Here is a 17314-nt window from a genome sequence, read left to right as displayed (position 1 = left end):
TGTATTTTTGATTTGTGGACTGTTGTGAAGTACTGATGTAATATGCATTTAATACAAAAAAACCCAATGGTTATATACCTCAGTGGTTGTAATAAAGCTTTAAAGTTAAAGATAATGCTCCATTGGTTACTTGTACCAAAAGTAGGTGACTTTAATGATTGCGGTTGTATCAATTAAAAAAAAGAGAGAGAAAAAAAAAGGTTTGAAATCATTATCTTGTTGAGTTTTTGGTTAAGTAATAAAACGTGTTCTACATTTATTTTTATTTTTTTCTGATCTCTTAAGATGAGTAATTTTAAGGAGGAGAGGCAGACACGGTGGGAACCTTTTACCTGTGCCTTTTCCCGGGGAAGAGTACATACTGTTGTACAGTCCCACACTGGTCCCAGGTGAATGTGTTGCCTTCAAGTATTTCTGAAAGGTTCGCAGGTCTGACCAAAAACATTTGTTTAGTTGCTGGCTGTAAACCATGTAACACTTAATACCGTCACTTATTTTTATCATGTCTAGGCCTCGTTTTATGTGGCATGTTCACTCCAGTCATTTGAAAATCTTCAAAATTAAATCATTTCCACTTTGTCATCAGTTCACTTTCGCTGCAGTGCAGTTTAGAAAAAACGACACTTTTGACAGTACCCGGAAGGCAGCGGAAACACTCGAGCTAACACATACTGTATGACTCGGTCGCTAACCTAGCTACAGTAACGCTACATGTCAACGGAGACAACTGTTAATACAGCTTTAGTTCAAAATAAACCCATCTGTCCAGCAGCGACATTCAGGAAAATGGTAATCTTTTTCTTCACGTTTTTATACGAGAGAGTGAGCAAAACTCCACACCAGCTACCCAAACACAGCATAGCGTAGTTATATATGTAACCACTGTAGTGTGGCTAACGTTTGCTAACGTGATCTTACGTGATTACATATAAACTGTCTATGTCTCTGAAATAATTGTTATAATGACTATTGGTTATTTTTCTTTTGGGAAATAATACGCCGAGAACATCAGCTAGCTGCAGTGTAGCATTCAACCAAGTGCTAACAGCAAAATAACATCCACTATTTAATGCCTTTGTATTGGATGGATTTTGCAAAGTCAACTCGACATATGTTGTTCAATACTGTTGTTACACCGCCATGTTTGCATATTCATATTTATTAAAATGTTAAGATTCCAGAGTTATCCAACCCGTCCGTATGTATGAAGGACCCCCAGAGGGTCCAGGAGATCCTTGAGTCCATGGAGAAAGCTGGCTCCAACACCGTGCAGGTTTAATAGATTATCTCAATATCTTCAGCAAATAGAGATTTCAATGTCCGTATCTTAAACAGAAACCCTGCATAAACAACATAAAGAAGATGCTTTTTTTTCTTCTTTCAACCAGGTAATCTCGGATTTCGACATGACCCTGACACGATTTGCATTCAACGGAAAGAGGTGTCCTACCTGTCACAGTGAGTTTACTGACACATGAGTTGAGGTTGCATGAAGCTGGCTTCAGGTGGATCTGTCATTGTGTCCCGTGTGTTGCGTTTGCAGATATTCTTGACAACAGCAAACTTATCTCCAACGAGTGCAGGGAGAAGGTAAGGATTCAAAATCAGATTTTCTATTTGAAGGACTAGAGCCATCAAGCACATTTCAAAAGGAACAGTATTCACATTAAGTCCTTAAACTGTCTGTGTATTATTTGCCAGCCCTCCAGTTGGAGAAATATTATTAAGGATATAATCAGACAGATGTGGAGCCTACTTGAAACGGTTCTTCTGCTGTTAAATTATGCAGCTGTTTAATTTATATGTGATTGTCTGTTTGATTTGTAGCTCTCTGACCTTAGAATGAAATCTTTTAACTCAGATGTGTGCCCTTGTTGATCTTCTCTGAATCCCTGTATCCTGACAAAACAGTGTAACACTGAATGAAGTCTTAATAGTGTAACATGCTGCACGTTTTCTACATGCTTACGTTATCGGTTATTTATCTGTCGTTCTGTGTCTGTCAGCTGAAGGAGCTGCTCAACACATACTACCCAATAGAAATTGACTCTTCACGTTCAATAGACGAAAAGCTGCCCCTTATGGTGGAGTGGTGAGTATGTAACACAGCTTTGATTTTTTTTTTCTGTACACACATGACATTCTGCACTCTGTTTTCATAACATTGCCGTACATTCACCTTACAGGTGGACTAAAGCCCATGAACTTCTGGTTCAGCAGGAGATTAGGAAGGACCTGCTGGCCGTGGTAGTGCGCGAGTCTGATGCCATGCTGAGGTCCGAAAACCTGCTCCAGAGGAATACCTGATAATGTTTCTGATAGTTTGTAAGAGTTCTTTCACTTTAATACTGATGTGATTTTTGACAGGGAGGGATACCAACTCTTCTTTAACCACCTGCATGAGCACAGCATCCCTCTGCTCATCTTCTCTGCGGGAATAGGCGACATTTTAGAAGAGGTTATTCGCCAGGCCGACGTCTTCCACTCCAATGTCAAAGTGTTCTCCAACTACATGGACTTTGATGACACTGTGAGTAGCTGCGCCACAAACTTGAATTTGATTCCCAAACCAGGGACTGGAATAATGTTGTTTTTTTTACTCTATGTGTTGTTATAGGGAGTATTGAAGGCTTTTAAGGGAGAGCTGATTCACATCTACAACAAAAGGGAAGGAGCACTGCTCAACACGGGTCACTTCCAGGAGCTGCGGACGCGGCCTAACGTACTGCTATTAGGAGACTCTCTGGGAGATCTGACCATGGCTGATGGTGTGCAGGACATGGAAAACATCCTAAAGATTGGCTTCCTCAATGACAAGGTAAATAACACACTTTTATGTTCATCATGATGTTCACAAGCAGGGTCTGAAATTCACTTTTTGACTCACCGGCCAAACATGTTTTATACTGGCCGAAATAACAAACTGTGTTTATGTGTCACATACACAAATGTTGCAGTACATAGAATTATTTCATTGAGAAAGCAATATGTTATGTTGAATCAATCACAGACTAAAGTCACAGATTCAGTAATTTTATCAGATCAGGAAATTGAGGAATAAAGAAATACATTCGCTGGTCTTTATTTATTAAATAAAGACCAGCATGTATTTGCAATGTATTCACAACATTGTAGATTAAAAACAAAAATCCATTAGAGAATAATACTTTATTATTCCACTAAAGTTCTCTCTTGATTTATCTTTGACAACATTAGACCCCTAATATAATCAGCCTGCTCATTATTAAACATTCAGCATGCACTATACCTGCAGTGTTTATAACTCAGCGCTGTTTCAGTCTGAGTGGAAACGTTCAGAGACTACAGAGTGAGAGGAGGTTGCTATCGTTACGTTAGCTGCAGACACGGTGAGAGTGAACGGAGGGAAGTTGAACCGACCGTTCTGTACGGATCACAGATCGACTGTGTGCTGATGCGCTGAACGTTCAAAGGTGCCGCTCCAGTGTGTCTTTGCACGAGCTTGTGTTTTGCGCTTAAATATATATGTTGGTGATTCAGCGTCCTCCACGACGCTTACCGTCATGACAGCAGAGAGAGGAGCAGGAAAAAGTAGATGCAGGCAGCTCACATAAAACGTGCTTAATACTCATAGCGTAGTTGTGATGACTTTTGGGTAAAAAACGTAACCGCCATGTTTCGCATAGCCCTTTGAACTCTACTCGCCAAACAGAAAATCCACCACCATTTGGTGCTTTGCAGGTGTTAATTTTGGACCCTGTTTACACATCAATATTTAGGACCTGCTACCCTTATATACATCTCACCATTCTAATCTATTGACAGCTTTAAAACACTTCTCAATCTTTCTTCCCCTCCCTTTTTTTTCTCTGTCAGGTGGAGGAGAGGAAGCAGTCTTACCTGGACTCGTACGATATTGTGTTAGTTAAAGATGAGACTTTAGAAGTCCCTAATGCCGTACTGCACTACCTCACTGGGAATAAGTGAACTGGGAACATCACTGGCCAGTTGGTTTTTGACGCTCCAGCGCTGTCAGCTGGAGAGGCCCTCACACAGAAATAACAGTCAAAGGCTAATCTTTATTGTCACATCTATTTTTACAAAACTAAACACAAGTCCAGATGAAAGTGACCTCCCACGTTCACCACGTCACCCTTTAACCCTCTGGTTACCTTTTGGACAGTGGGTCGTCAGTGCTTCATTTCTTTTTGGGGTATGTGAGGGTTAAAATCTTTGTCCATTGGCCTTCCTCGTGGTTGTATGGTGAAACTGATTTAGTACCATACTGTGTGTGTGACAGAGGCCAGATTTAGTGTGCAGCATGTAAGGTTTTTTTTCTTTTTTTTTTTTGTCAGGTCGTGGTTGTTTTTATTGAGTTTTGGGGAGAAAGCTGCTGTTATTTCATAAAAGTTTCGGTCTTCATAGAAGAAGTCAAGATAAAGGGAACAAAAAAACGCACAACATGAACGGCAGCACTTTGCTCCACTTTTAGGATAAAACAGATTTCCAGCCTCGAAAGGATACAAATTATTTTACGGTTCATTTTCATCCAGTGTTTGAAATAAGTGTTTTACTGCGTCAAGTCTTCCTGTTATTGGCCACATTTTCTAACATGCTGTACTGGCTGTGTTTTTAAGGAAACAAAGTAACTTGATGAGAAAACTTCATAATACAAAGTTGTTTTTTTTAAGGGTTGCAGAATTCAGATGACTTGTATCAACGGAAATCTACCTCAGAAGTGTCACCGTATTACTATTTTAAATGAGATCATCTTTCTGCATGTTGCTTGGGAGAAGGATCGGGTCTTTAAATATAGTTTCTTTCTGCACGTCATCACACAAAGTCTCCAGAAGCACGTTCAATCCCAGAACGTTGTCCGTCGTGTCTCAGCATTGTGCCATGTAGGAATTCAATTTCTTTTTGTCATCCTTCAAACTCATCGCCTCTTCATATGTTCCAACTTTTCTGAAATAAAATGTAGCTCCAGATGTCTCGATGTTTTAATGGATAAAAAGTCATTCAAGTTAAGACCACGGGATAAGTCAGTGAAGCTAATTTACAGCTACATGTTTCACAGAGTACACAGTGTTTGCGTTGATGTTAAAAAACATCTTCAATTAAGTTGTTTAATTTGATTTTCTGATGTTTTAAAAACGTGTAATTCCCCAAAACACTAAACAAATCAGTGTTTTTTCTGGATTTCTCCAGGCACTTGGTTGAATACCGTTTTTTTTTTAAGTTACATTTTGAAAGCAGGGCCCAGACCAGATGCTTTCTGAATGTAGTTTAATGTCCATGTTGGAGTCAAATGTGCTTTTTTTCGACAGAGCACATTTCACTATGAACCTCCTGTCGCGTTTTGTGTTCCCCTGTTCTCAACACACTGATCGCCCAAACAGGTTCTCTCTGTGCTGTCTGTGTTTCTCAGCTCCTTTCACAGTCTTTATTTTAACAGACAACAAACGTTTATATCAGGAACCACAGTAAAACCACAGTCACACGTTCCTCGTCCCCACCGTCACTGACTTGGTGAGTTTGTCCCTTTACAGCTCATCTCGTCTCACTTGTTCAGGTTCCTTATCTGAAAGTTCCAGCTCTTCTTTCACAATCTTCCCATCTTTGTTTGAGTCCATGTTATTGAACATGTCCTCAATGATGCTGTCGTTGTTGAACCCCGGCCGAAGACGACCTTTGCCTTCCTTAACTTGGAGCATGATGAAGGCTGAAAACTAGAGGAAGAAACAGGATTGGGTATGGTTGCACTTTTAAAACCCATTTTCATTAACAACATGGGGACGGTTTGTCTCGCTTTTTCAGAAACTTTAAGCATTTCCGCAGGACTTAGTTTGTCTGCTTACCTCCTCTAAAGGGACCTCTTTATCACCGTTGAGGTCCATGGCTGGAAAGATGGGATCAGGGCCGTCGCCCAGCCACACAAACATGAAGCCCTCAGGCACCCCCTTCTGCAGCTCCACCAGCTCCAACTCAAAGAAAAGCACGGCACTCCCGGGAACTCCTCCAGCTGGAGACACGAAGACGGAGGAGAGACATGAGCCGTAATAATAAAGGTCGAAGTAATATTGCACTGAGGGTGATCACATCAGAATCAAACACTCACCTCCACTTTCCCCATGTCCCCAGTGCGGTGGAACTATTACTTCCCTCCTCTCGCCTACGCACATACCACTCAAACCTTCCTCCAGACCTGAGATCACCATATTTGCTCCCAAAGTCGTGGTGGAGGGGGAGTTGTTCCTGGAAAAATACAAACAACCTGTCACCCATCCAAAAATAAACGAGGGCAAAAAGCACCGTTTCTGTATCACAACCCTCAAGCCATGCTGACGTGTGCTGTTGTCGTACATAAACGGTACGGCACGTGCGGTTTTATAGCTTCAGAGAAGGAGCCAGCCATGATTACATGCATGAACCAGGAGCGGGAGGAGGATGCAGTGTGGCAGAGTGGACAGCAGAGGGCGCTCACGAGGAGTACAGCAGGGTGCCGTCCATCAGGGAGCAATTATAGTGATACTGGATCAAATCGTCAGCTTCGCTGGTGGCACTGCATTCCTGAGGCTTGTGGCTAACTGTGATCTTGACAGGGTCTTTGGGGTTGTGGAAATCAATGACGTGGATGTCAAAGACCAGCACAGCAGAGCCAGGAATGAGGTCTCCTACAGCAGGACAGAAGAAGGTACAATGCATCGTGACATCCAGGAATCTACTGGTCAGCTGATCCATTTTCAAGTTGTCTTATTATTCGTACCAACTCCTTCTTCCCCGTAGGCCAGGTGAGGCGGTACGGTAATCCTCCTCTTCTCGCCTATACACAGCCCCTGCAGAGCTCTGTCCATCCCCTTGATCACATATCCCATCCCAATGTACGTGTTATAGGTGCTGTTCCGCTGGTAGCTGCAAGGAGAGGTGGCGTAGCTCAGAGTTCTGCAAACATCTGACTGTTTTCTGGGAACGTGGAGGTATAAGAGGATCTATGTTTACCTCGAGTCGAAGGCTGTGCCGTCCTGGAAGGTGCCATTGTAGTGGTAGCGGATATAATCTCCAGTCACCGTCCTGCGAGTGCAGCCTTTAGGCACCTTCTTCTTCTCCACGATCAGATCATCGTTAGGGTTGAACATATCGATCATCAGCACCTCAAACACCAGCGTGGCCTGAGGAGGGACCTGAGTTCCTGAGAAGAGAGTTGCAGTGTGTCTGTATAAGTTTTAGATCCAGAGGGCATGCTGTTGGTCATTCCTCCGCACTGAAGCAACGATAAAGTAACTGTATGAAAAAAATCCCACTGCAATAAATGACCTCACTCATGCCCCCTTTGAGACTTCACAAAGTTTTCTTGCAGTTTGTCGCCAACACATCCACCAAGTGTGAAATACTGCCTGACTTCTATCAACAGATTTTTTTTTTTTTTAACTTTTTTTTTATACACAGTCTTCATCCTGTACTGTTCTCCAATGATTCAAGTCTAACACTGCACAGGATGAATTCAAGTCCATGCTGGTCCATCAGAATGTAAATGATTCCAAACAGTATTAAGTGCATGTGTTGTTGACTCGTGTAACGCATTTAAATAATCCTAGTTATTCTACTAGTCCCCATTATTACCATAGCCGGTCTCTCCATAAGCCAGGAAGGGTGGGATGATGATGACCCGCCTCTCCCCGACACACATTCCTACCAGACCCTCGTCCATGCCTTTGATGAGGTCCCCGTGTCCCAGGTAAGTGTCATAGGTCGCATTCCTCGAGTAACTAAATCAACCAAAATTCAAAGATCGTTAGAAAGAACCACTGTTAAATTGTGACCTCTCACCCTTAGAGCAGCAGCCTCACCTGGAGTCAAAGGCTTCACCCGACAGCAAGGTGCCGTTATAATGGTAACGCACAAAATCTGATGCCACAGAGGTGCGGTTGCAGCTTGCAGGTTTGTTGAGCATGCGAATCTGGACCTTGTCCTCTTCATTCCAAATGTCCAGCAACAGAACATCAAACACTAAGACAGCATCAGGAGGGATTACTCCACCTGTCACAGAAAGGAAGGAAACAGAGAGAGGAATGAAATGAATGAATGAATTCAACACAATGCCTGCGATATTATGTTCCACATAGTGTGATGTGACACGTGTAACCTGTTCCGATGCTTCCATAGGCCAGGTGTGGGGGGATTATGATCCGCCGATGTTCATTGACGCACATGCTCTGCAGACCGCGGTCCATCCCTGTGATGAGTCTGCCCAGACCCACCTGACTGATGAAGGCCTTTCCTCGGTCATGACTTCAGACAGTGAGGGACAGGTTTACAAGAGGTTGTCTTTAGTTTAATAGTATTTAGAAAACAAAGGACTTTTCAATACATGAAAATGAACATTCACCACTCTTACAATACAGAAAAACATGTTTCTAAATAGAAATAACTTTTTAATACTAAATCACTTCACTCCATGAAGCCTGAACATTATAAATTAAATCAGACGGAGTGCATGAGATGGACACGTCAGTAGTTATTAACTGTGAGAGAGAATCCATCAGGACAGTGTTTGCAGGATTCCATTCTTTCTGTGGCTGTAACCACCATAGGACTACATCATGCAACTTTAAGGAGACGTGCTACTCAGGACATTTTGCACCATTTCAACCAGCATCAGTAGGCGTACATGTTGATCCTCTGAGAGACATTATGACCTCTGTGCAGCAGTTAAAGTTATTTTACGGAGTTATACTGTTATAAGCAAATTCTTAAAAGCTAAATATCCTGTAGATGTACTTTTCATAACAAGTACAACTTCATTGTCATTCAATTGTGTATTTTGCTTTTTTTACCTTGAGTCAAACTTTTTCCCGTCAGCTTGGAAGGTGCCGTTAAAGTGATATCGGATGAAATCTCCTGTTTGCACTTCTCGAGGACAAACTCTCGGTATGTCGTAGCGGTCGACAACAACATCCAGCAAAGGTCCGGGGCTGCAACCCACACTGACTGCACAAAGAATAAATAAGAGCGAGGACACGGACAGATCCATTTGGGAAAGAGGACTACTATAGCGGAAGCTCGCTGCGCAGAGAGCTGAATGATGAGGCTGAAGTTTGAGGAGAGTGAAACCACAAGACGCCTGGGACAGACATCTGTGCGAAATGTGCAAAAGTAAGACAATGTACTTCCGCTTTCGAATACAAAATAAATGTCATATTATAGAACAACAATTCAGTTTGATTATGCTACTAAGTTTTACTTACTGAAGCTTGAAAGACCAACTTAGCTTACGGGAATGTTGAATTAGCATGCATTTCATAAAATAAGAAAAACAAGCTTTTAAAACTGATCTCCGTTTTACTTTTTCACATTAGGTTTGTTAAAATGAAAAAAAAAATACAGGTGTAAATGTTGCATACGTGATGGAGGTTTGCTACCTGTGGAAAATAGGCTACAGCAGGATTTGTATTCCAAAATGAGTGTCAGGGTCATGAATGGTTTAACAGCCTTTTTAATAATACATACAATATATTAAATAATAGAATTGTGTACGCCAACAATTAATAAATTCCAAAGGGGGAAGTGCTTTAGAAAACCTGACCCTGAAAGAAACTCTAAATTGTCCATCAATAAATCAATAAATTGTAATCAAATTACGGATTAAGAATAGTCCAAATTAAGAACTAAGAAATCAATCTTTATTTGTATAGTGTCAATTCATTGATTCAATTAATTCTCAATCAGAATTCTCGTCTTGATGCATGAAATGCCTATCTTTATTTTGCAACATACCTGATCTTTTATTCTTTTATCCGTTTTTATTTTATTTTATTTTGTAGCCTATATAAAACTGACCACACTTCCGGTCTTTGCCGTCTCCGTGTGTCCCGCTTGATGCATGTTTTGGGTCATGCAATGAGCACAGCTGGAGGAGTGGCCCCTAGGCCCCCTCCTACTTTTAAATGGATTTGGATTTCTGCAAACGTGTAATTCCTGGCCCAGAGGCAGGCCCTCAGATTTCACTCACGTATGAGATGAGCCGAAATTAACACAGTCTGCCCCAAGTCTGCAATTAAGATTTATCATTCCTATCATGGAGAAATATGGAGCTTTTTGCTCCATGCGTTAAATGGACAGCATTTTACATTTTCGAAAGTTACACACATACACATCTGTTTATTTCATTATGGGGCTCAGGGTACTAAAACCATCCGAATCAGATATCCAAGAGCTTTGAGTGATTATTGGTGAATGGTTACAGTCAGATATATCTCAGGCTGAAATGTTAGATTTAGAATTTGGAGCTTACCATTCATGCCTCAGCTTGTCACTTTTCTTGGAATGTGCATATTGATAACACGTTTAGAAAAATACTGCACAGCTGTGCAGACAAAACAGTTATTGATATCTGTCTAATTAAGAGCATGAGAGAAAATGTGATTAAATGTTGTCATAGTGAAAACAAGATCCATTTTAACATTATAACATTATACGTTATAACTGTCTTATCATATGTCGGGTTTCGTGATCCTGGAAAATACAGAAGAAAGTTGGACCCTTTCGCCTGTCTTCAGGTCCAGAAGGTGTGACGTCTGTGTTAAGTGACAAGGAGTTACCAACATTCATACCGGAAGTTAAAAAAATACTTTATTCAAGGCAATTGCCAAGAATGCAATTTGCAAAGGATGAATTATTCTTATCTTGGGCTATATTGAAATAATAAAACATGGTTTGCCTTCAGAACAACTTAGCATCTCTGAAATATCAAACAGTCTACTCCATTAACTCTTTAAATACACAATTAATGCTGAATTTGGCATGATTTGCACTTTAGTGTATTACATGCATATACACGTGATAGCAATGTTTTCTAGCTTGGAAGAAAATCTGATCAGGCTCAGCACAAATAAACGTTTTTGTCACATTAAAATGTCTGCACGAGAAGAAACAGTATGCCTACGGGAAGGAAGCATACAGTGGCATGGTTATAACGCAAAAAGACTAACATACTCTATATTTCTTACATTACATCACACGGCTTTGAATTATGGCTGGGCATAGGCTACATTGAAAAAAATAATATTTAATTTGGGGGGGGAGCATTTTGAAAATCAGTGATACTTTTAACTTGAAAGTTCTTACCGGATGTTCTTGAGTCTTGCTTGTGGTAGGACGAAACTTTGTTCGCCTACGTGCAGATAAACATGAGCGATCCCCTGGTAAAGTAGAGGAAATTTCCAAATTCATTCAAAATAAGAACAGTGTTCATCTGGAGGCGGTGGAAGTGATGGCGCTCCTGAAAAGCTTGGTCCTGATCTGTCTGCTCCCGGTCCTGGTCCAGGTGGAGGCTCAGTATGAGAAGTACAGTTTTAAAAGTTTCCCACAGAAGGACATCATGCCGCTGGACTCTGCGTACAACTACGCGCTGGAGCAGTACGGGACGCAGAACTGGGGAGAGAGCATCAAGTTCCTGGAGCTCAGCCTGCGGCTCCACCGGCTGCTGCGGGACAGCGAGGCTTTCTGCACCCGCAACTGCAGCTCCGTGAGCCGGGACAACGACAGTCTGTTCCCAGACAGCACACTCCGAGTCGTGCGCCATATCCTGCTGAGGGCTGCGTGTCTCAAAAAGTGCAAGGCGGATTTTCCAGTCTTTCAAATCTCATACCCACGCAGGGATTTACTGGAAACGTTTGAGAAAAGGACTCCGTATCGGTACATACAGTATGCGCACTACCAGGTGAGGCCATGGGCTTGATGCGCTTCAGTGTTTCACCTGAGACACCGGTGCAACATACAAGTAGGCCTTTACCAATAAATTATGACATCACCAAATCAAAACAACACAGTAAACTGAACAAGTGTGACTGTAAGCTGAAGTGAGTTTCAGCGTAAAAAAAAGATAAAGTCATGGAATTGTGATATGAAGTTACTACAGGGCATTTAGGAGAGGATGATTTACAATGTAGATTTATCACTATAAATCACATCATATCATATAAATACGCGTAGCGGATGCAGTAACTGAACAAACGTGTCTGAAGTTGGTTCCTTGTTGTCTCTACTCTGCTCCGACATCTTTACGCATTAAACGTGCAGGATAATATCTGAGCTACTTTGTTGCGCCCTCCCGCCGACAGAGCAGGAGTTGAGTATGTGCCACGTCTCTTCAGTGTTCCCCTCAAACAATCCCACTATTCTTCTCTGAATGAGGGACCACGTTTGTTCCTCTCGAGGCAGAATTGACGAGGGTAAAACGACCTCCAGGTAGTCTCCACGTTATGGTGTAAACTCCTCCTGTAGATGAACAGAAATGCATTCAGCAGCTACATTATTGACCCTCACCTCACATCACAAGACTTTGTCTGAAACCCTTCCTGTGGACTCGTTGAATCAAAGGTCATCTACATCTCTCAATCTCTTAATCAAACAATCCCCATGTCCACAAATGTGCTTTGATTTTTACCTACAGTATTTGTTTTATGATACTGGACCATGAATGTATGCACTCGTCATCATCATAAAGTGGCTCTGTGAGAAGTGTTTTTTTTCATATTATACACAACTCTATTTATGTAGAGCAAAGTTTTCCATTCAGTAACGCATTACAAATTTAACAGGGCTAATGACACTTCCAAGAGTAGGCCTAACCTGTAATGAGTTCTTTGAAATCAAACTCTGGTATCATATTCCTTTATACTGTATTGTATCTTCTACAGCTGAACAACGTGGAGAAGGCTATTGCAGCGGCCCACACCTTCCTCAAGAAGAATCCCACTGACCCCTATCTGTCCAAGAATATGGACTACTACAAGACGCTTTTCGACGTGGACGAATATCTCATCGACCACGAGGAGCAGCCGTATGAAGTTTGTAGATCAACAGTCGTCTAAAGCAAAACGTTCACTGAGCTGTTCAGACTTCTCAAAAACCTCTTCCCCCCTTTATTGTTGCAGAGTTTATTCCTGAAGAGTGTGACGCTTTACAACAGCGGAGACTTCAGCAGCAGCGCCCGAAATATGGAGCAGGCCGTCACACAGTACTTTGAAATCTACAGTATGTGCTTGGCAGGCTGCGAGGGCTCGTATGAGATCGTGGAGTTCAAAGACTTCTATCCCACGCTGGCAGGTGAGACGAGAGCCGCGTAACGACGCGACACGACAAGAGTTCTTCGAAGAGATAACAATAATGTGTTGTCCTTTCTTCCCCCCCCCTCAGATCTCTACACTGATGCGCTGAACTGCAAAGTGAAATGTGAAGAGAACCTGACTCCAAGTGTGGGAGGCTTCTTTGTGGAGAAGTTTGTAGCCACCATGTATCACTACCTCCAGTTTTCCTACTATAAATGTAAGCACTATGACACGGATTAATGCTCTGAATTCAGGCTTTTCATAGAAATCTGCGTAACGCTGTCTAAAGTGTATTTTCGTGTGATCCTTCGCAGTAAACGACGTGAAGAACGCTGCTCCGTGTGCAGCCAGTTACATGCTGTTTGACAGTAAAGACCAGGTGATGCAGCAGAACATAGTTTACTACCGCTTCTACAGGGAGCAGTGGGGACTCGAGGAAAAAGACTTCCAGCCTCGGCCTGTGAGTGCACCAGAGACTTCGCAGCGTGTACTTTGGGTTGTTCAGAGGCAGCCGAGATTTCTGCAAAGTTCACACTGGCCATATCAACCGAAGCAGGAAAAACTGTAGGATGAAGCGGTTTTGGCGTGAACATTAACACAATCTAAGGGTGGTAATTAGAGACCCGGATAGTCTTGTAAAGACAGAGCAGCAGCTGCAGTTGTACCAGCTCTGTTGGTTTCTGGCCTGGCTCATAAACCTCTCTGCCATCTGAAGTTGCCCGGGTTTTTAAAATAAATGTTGGTGCTGCTTTACTTTGAGGCGTTCAAACTAAGATGCACACACACAAAAAAAAAGCAACAAAAGAACAACAGGCTGAAAGCTATAAAAGTCACACGTTGTTTGCTTGAGTTTCTCGAGTCAACAGAACAGCTGATGTCTTTTTTGTTTTGCAGGAGGCGCTGAAGTATTTTAACGAGACAACCAAGCAGAAAGAGATGCTGGAGTTTGCACTGAACTACCTACAAACAGACGACGAGGTATGTTGCTACTGCAGATTATGGTAGGAGGCTTTGTTTTAGGGCAGCAGAGGGACAGAGTCCAGTTAAAATCCCAGTCAGTTATTTATCCCTGCTGCACATTAAGATGAACACGTTGTTAGTGGAATGTATTTTCTGAGATTAAAAAGATAAAGAAATGAGATGCTCGAGGGAGTACGAATGCTTCTTTATATTTGAGCTGTTTCAGGGTAAAGTTTGTGTTTCACAGACAGCAGCTGGAATTTGATTTGCTGTGTGTCAGTATTTTGGCAAATTGATGCAAAAAGGCACAAAGTACTTCAACTCAACCATCTGTTTCTAAGAGATAAACAGAGGAGACTTAGCTGCAGCAGAAATGAAACTTGATGCCATTTCTGTTGGACTTGAAAGCAAACCAAAGAATTTTGCTTTTTGATCAGTACAGGTGGAAAAAAACAATCTCCTATCATGCAAAAACTGCACCGCTGCTGTTAGAGCAGCTAACGTGCTTTAACTGAGCAACAGGTGTTATTTTGAGCTTGATAGTTTGGTATTATTAAAGATATTTTCAAGAGAGATTTAAGGACCAGTTCATCCACATTATAGACATGTTGTTGTTTTTTTACCTAGTTGTGTTATCTCGATTTGCTGTTTTGATCTTACAGTGTTTTTTTTAAAGATATTCATCGTTGGGATGTTTTCATGAAAGTGCACGCAAAATTCCACCTTTGTGCTGGGGAGGAGGCCGAGGTTTCAGAGACAAACATCTCAAAACCTCAGCAGATAAAACCCAAACCGCCGGCATTACCATGACAACCCTGGGGATATGAAAGAAGGGAAACATGTCGGTACTGAACTGACACTTAAACTCGCTTCAACAACAATTAACCCAGCCAAATGTTTTTTACTTCTTTCTTTTTTTACAAAGTGTTCTGAAGCACATTTGGGTGTATAGACTTTACATTTTGAGGAGTAAACCAGCAGACTGAGAGCAAGCTGTTGGAGGTGACAGAAAAGGGAGAAGAAGGGTGAAAACAGTCTGAGGATGAAAGGGCAGAGAAAGTGAGAGCTGATGAAGGCCGCGGAAGAGAGAGGGGGGGGGGCTGTGTTTTCCGCCAGCAGCGTGTGGTATGTGGCTGGGAGGTGTTGGCCACTGAGATTGTGCCACATCCATTTAACTCAGGTCAGCCCCTCCCACCTCCACACGCTGCCTGAACCTGAGCGGAGGGGGGAAGGAGGACTAAGACATTCTAGGCTGAATTACAGGGAGCACCAGTGACAGATTTATAGACAAGAGAAGGAAAAAGGGTCACATTTGCCAAATTGCATGGAAGTAAGATAGTAAAAAAGTGAAAAACCTACTTTCTATTGACTGTGAGTGTTTCGTGTTCACTTTAGGATGTGGTGAGTCCAGAAGAAATGGCCACCTCTCACTTAGAGCATCCTGACACAGAGTTTGAGGGGATGGGAGACTACGAGGAGTCCTTCCTGGCTGAGTGGTGGCAAGAACCCAAAACTAAGTGGGACACTGGAGAGGTGGCAGACTGATGCCGTCCTTGTCTCCAGTGCAGAACATATCCTTGCAACAAATCAGCAGAAAGGAGAAAAAGAAAGCACAACCTATGCACATAATGTGTTCTTTTCCCCAACTGGACAATCAAAGGGCCAACTCATTCATAATGTTGATCAAGAGCAGAGATTGACATATTCTGTCTTGGCTGTCATCAGCCGTTTAAAACTCTCAGTCGTATTTTTATTGGAAGACGTTGGACTGTATGCCAATGCTTGTTACTGACTTTTTTTTATTTTTTACATGTTTTATTTAATTAAAGCTGAATGCCTGTGTGTCAGGGCGAGAGTAAGGTGACGTCGAGTTTTCTTCCACTGAGAATGTCAGCCACTAACCAGGCTGTTGTTGTTTTAATGAATGTCTTATAATTACACTTTACAAACGTTATACACGTTTTTAAGTTACGTAATTTTTTTCCCCACCAAAATGCAGGAGGGTGGTATTCAGTCCTGAGATTTGATAATGATTTAAGTCAAATAAAAAAGGTCAAAGGCCAAAAGGCTTCCAAACCCTCAAGCTCTCAGGCTGAAGAGGTCGATCCTTTTCTGCTCATGTCATCCGTTGAATAACAGATTTGACACCTTTTTGTTGTGCTTGTTATTAAGACAAAGCAAGAAATATTGAAAACAAACATACTGGCTGAGATAAACTGGAGGAAGACCTTTGCTGCAATTGGAATTAATAGACTTTTCAATTTAAAGTAACAAATGCCTTTATTAGAAATAAATGTTTCCTTGCGTAATTTTAGGGAATATTGAAGTGTAGTCTTAAATATTTAAACCCTAATCTTTCTCTTTCCATACTCAATCTATGTTACATTGAAGATGATAGATATTATTCAGCAGCCTAAAACTCCCAGGTCTATCAGTCTATAAAAGCAAACAAAAACAAGAATACCCCAAACAGGAAAGGGAGCACCATGTGACAGTGTGAGCTGTGGTTTCATTTTTTGATATTTTATTTTCGATTGAATTACAAGCTTCTGTTCTTCTCATCTCATTTCAAAAGCGAGTGTCTAAAAATATGGGATAGGGATGTATCTTCATTCATCTTTTTAAAACTTAAAAATCAAACTTTGTATTTGATACCAACTCTGTACATGTTGTTAATAATAACAATAGTGCATCTGCTGTCGTTCAAAGCTCAAATGAACCAAACGGACCTCATACACACATCAGACAAGCTGCCTCCTGTACCCAAGACCAGATCTCTTTAATCTCACTTACAGAGTGGGGATCATCACAAAGCCTCCAGGCTGAGGCGTTCACCCGGGGCTCAGGGCTATCAAGAAATGTACAAAAGATTCCGAACATTTCATTGATAGCTGGGATGATGAAAGAGATGCAATGTGGCCGGCGTAGCTGCTGAGCCACATTTAAAGATGCATGAGGAGTGTTGAGTACAGGAGAGATATGCAGATGTAGGCTGTCAAGAGACTGCCAGCTGAACGTTTGCTGAAAGACATAGAACTCATTATTTTAACATAGCTTTTAAATAAATCTTCATACAGTGTATTTAACATTCAGTGTAACTTGCACATATTTACAAATACTGTAGGTGTGCATACAGTTGGCTAGTGCTCATTTTCATGACATAAAAACTGTTGAATTCTTTATTAATGTGCCGCCTAAACAGTGCCATGGCTGCAGCACACAACAGTTTATAGAAAGAGACAACAATCTAGAGGTAAAAACTGCCC

General features: G+C 41.7%; 3 protein-coding genes across 3 annotated transcripts; 2 read left to right on the top strand and 1 right to left on the bottom strand.

The window, feature by feature from the left end:
- The first annotated feature begins 620 nt into the window (after positions 1-620).
- nt5c3a (5'-nucleotidase, cytosolic IIIA) lies at positions 621-4967 on the top strand. The gene is made up of 9 exons (XM_079365658.1): positions 621-789; positions 1175-1273; positions 1389-1458; positions 1544-1590; positions 2007-2092; positions 2187-2276; positions 2368-2530; positions 2618-2818; positions 3856-4967. The coding sequence occupies exons 1-9, from the start codon at positions 712-714 to the stop codon at positions 3964-3966; spliced, it is 945 nt and encodes a 314-aa protein (XP_079221784.1). The 5' UTR covers positions 621-711; the 3' UTR covers positions 3967-4967.
- On the bottom strand, positions 4966-9205 carry LOC306837836 (peptidyl-prolyl cis-trans isomerase FKBP10-like). The gene is made up of 10 exons (XM_079365657.1): positions 8814-9205; positions 8123-8268; positions 7827-8016; positions 7600-7745; positions 6979-7168; positions 6746-6891; positions 6464-6653; positions 6098-6234; positions 5838-6001; positions 4966-5708 (listed from the first exon to the last, which is right to left on the bottom strand). The coding sequence occupies exons 1-10, from the start codon at positions 9008-9010 to the stop codon at positions 5523-5525; spliced, it is 1692 nt and encodes a 563-aa protein (XP_079221783.1). The 5' UTR covers positions 9011-9205; the 3' UTR covers positions 4966-5522.
- Positions 9206-11117: 1912 nt separating this feature from the next.
- On the top strand, positions 11118-16688 carry p3h4 (prolyl 3-hydroxylase family member 4 (inactive)). Its single transcript, XM_079365497.1, has 7 exons — positions 11118-11698; positions 12678-12827; positions 12915-13086; positions 13177-13305; positions 13403-13548; positions 13983-14066; positions 15444-16688. Exons 1-7 carry the CDS (start codon positions 11249-11251, stop codon positions 15591-15593), a joined length of 1281 nt encoding a protein of 426 aa, XP_079221623.1. The 5' UTR covers positions 11118-11248; the 3' UTR covers positions 15594-16688.
- The last annotated feature ends 626 nt before the right edge of the window (positions 16689-17314 follow it).

This window comes from Symphodus melops (assembly GCF_947650265.1).
Source record: "Symphodus melops genome assembly, chromosome: 17".
Classification (NCBI taxonomy): Eukaryota; Metazoa; Chordata; class Actinopteri; order Labriformes; family Labridae; genus Symphodus; species Symphodus melops.
The sequence above is the reverse complement of the archived record's forward strand: the minus strand, read 5'-3'. Positions and strand labels throughout refer to the sequence as shown.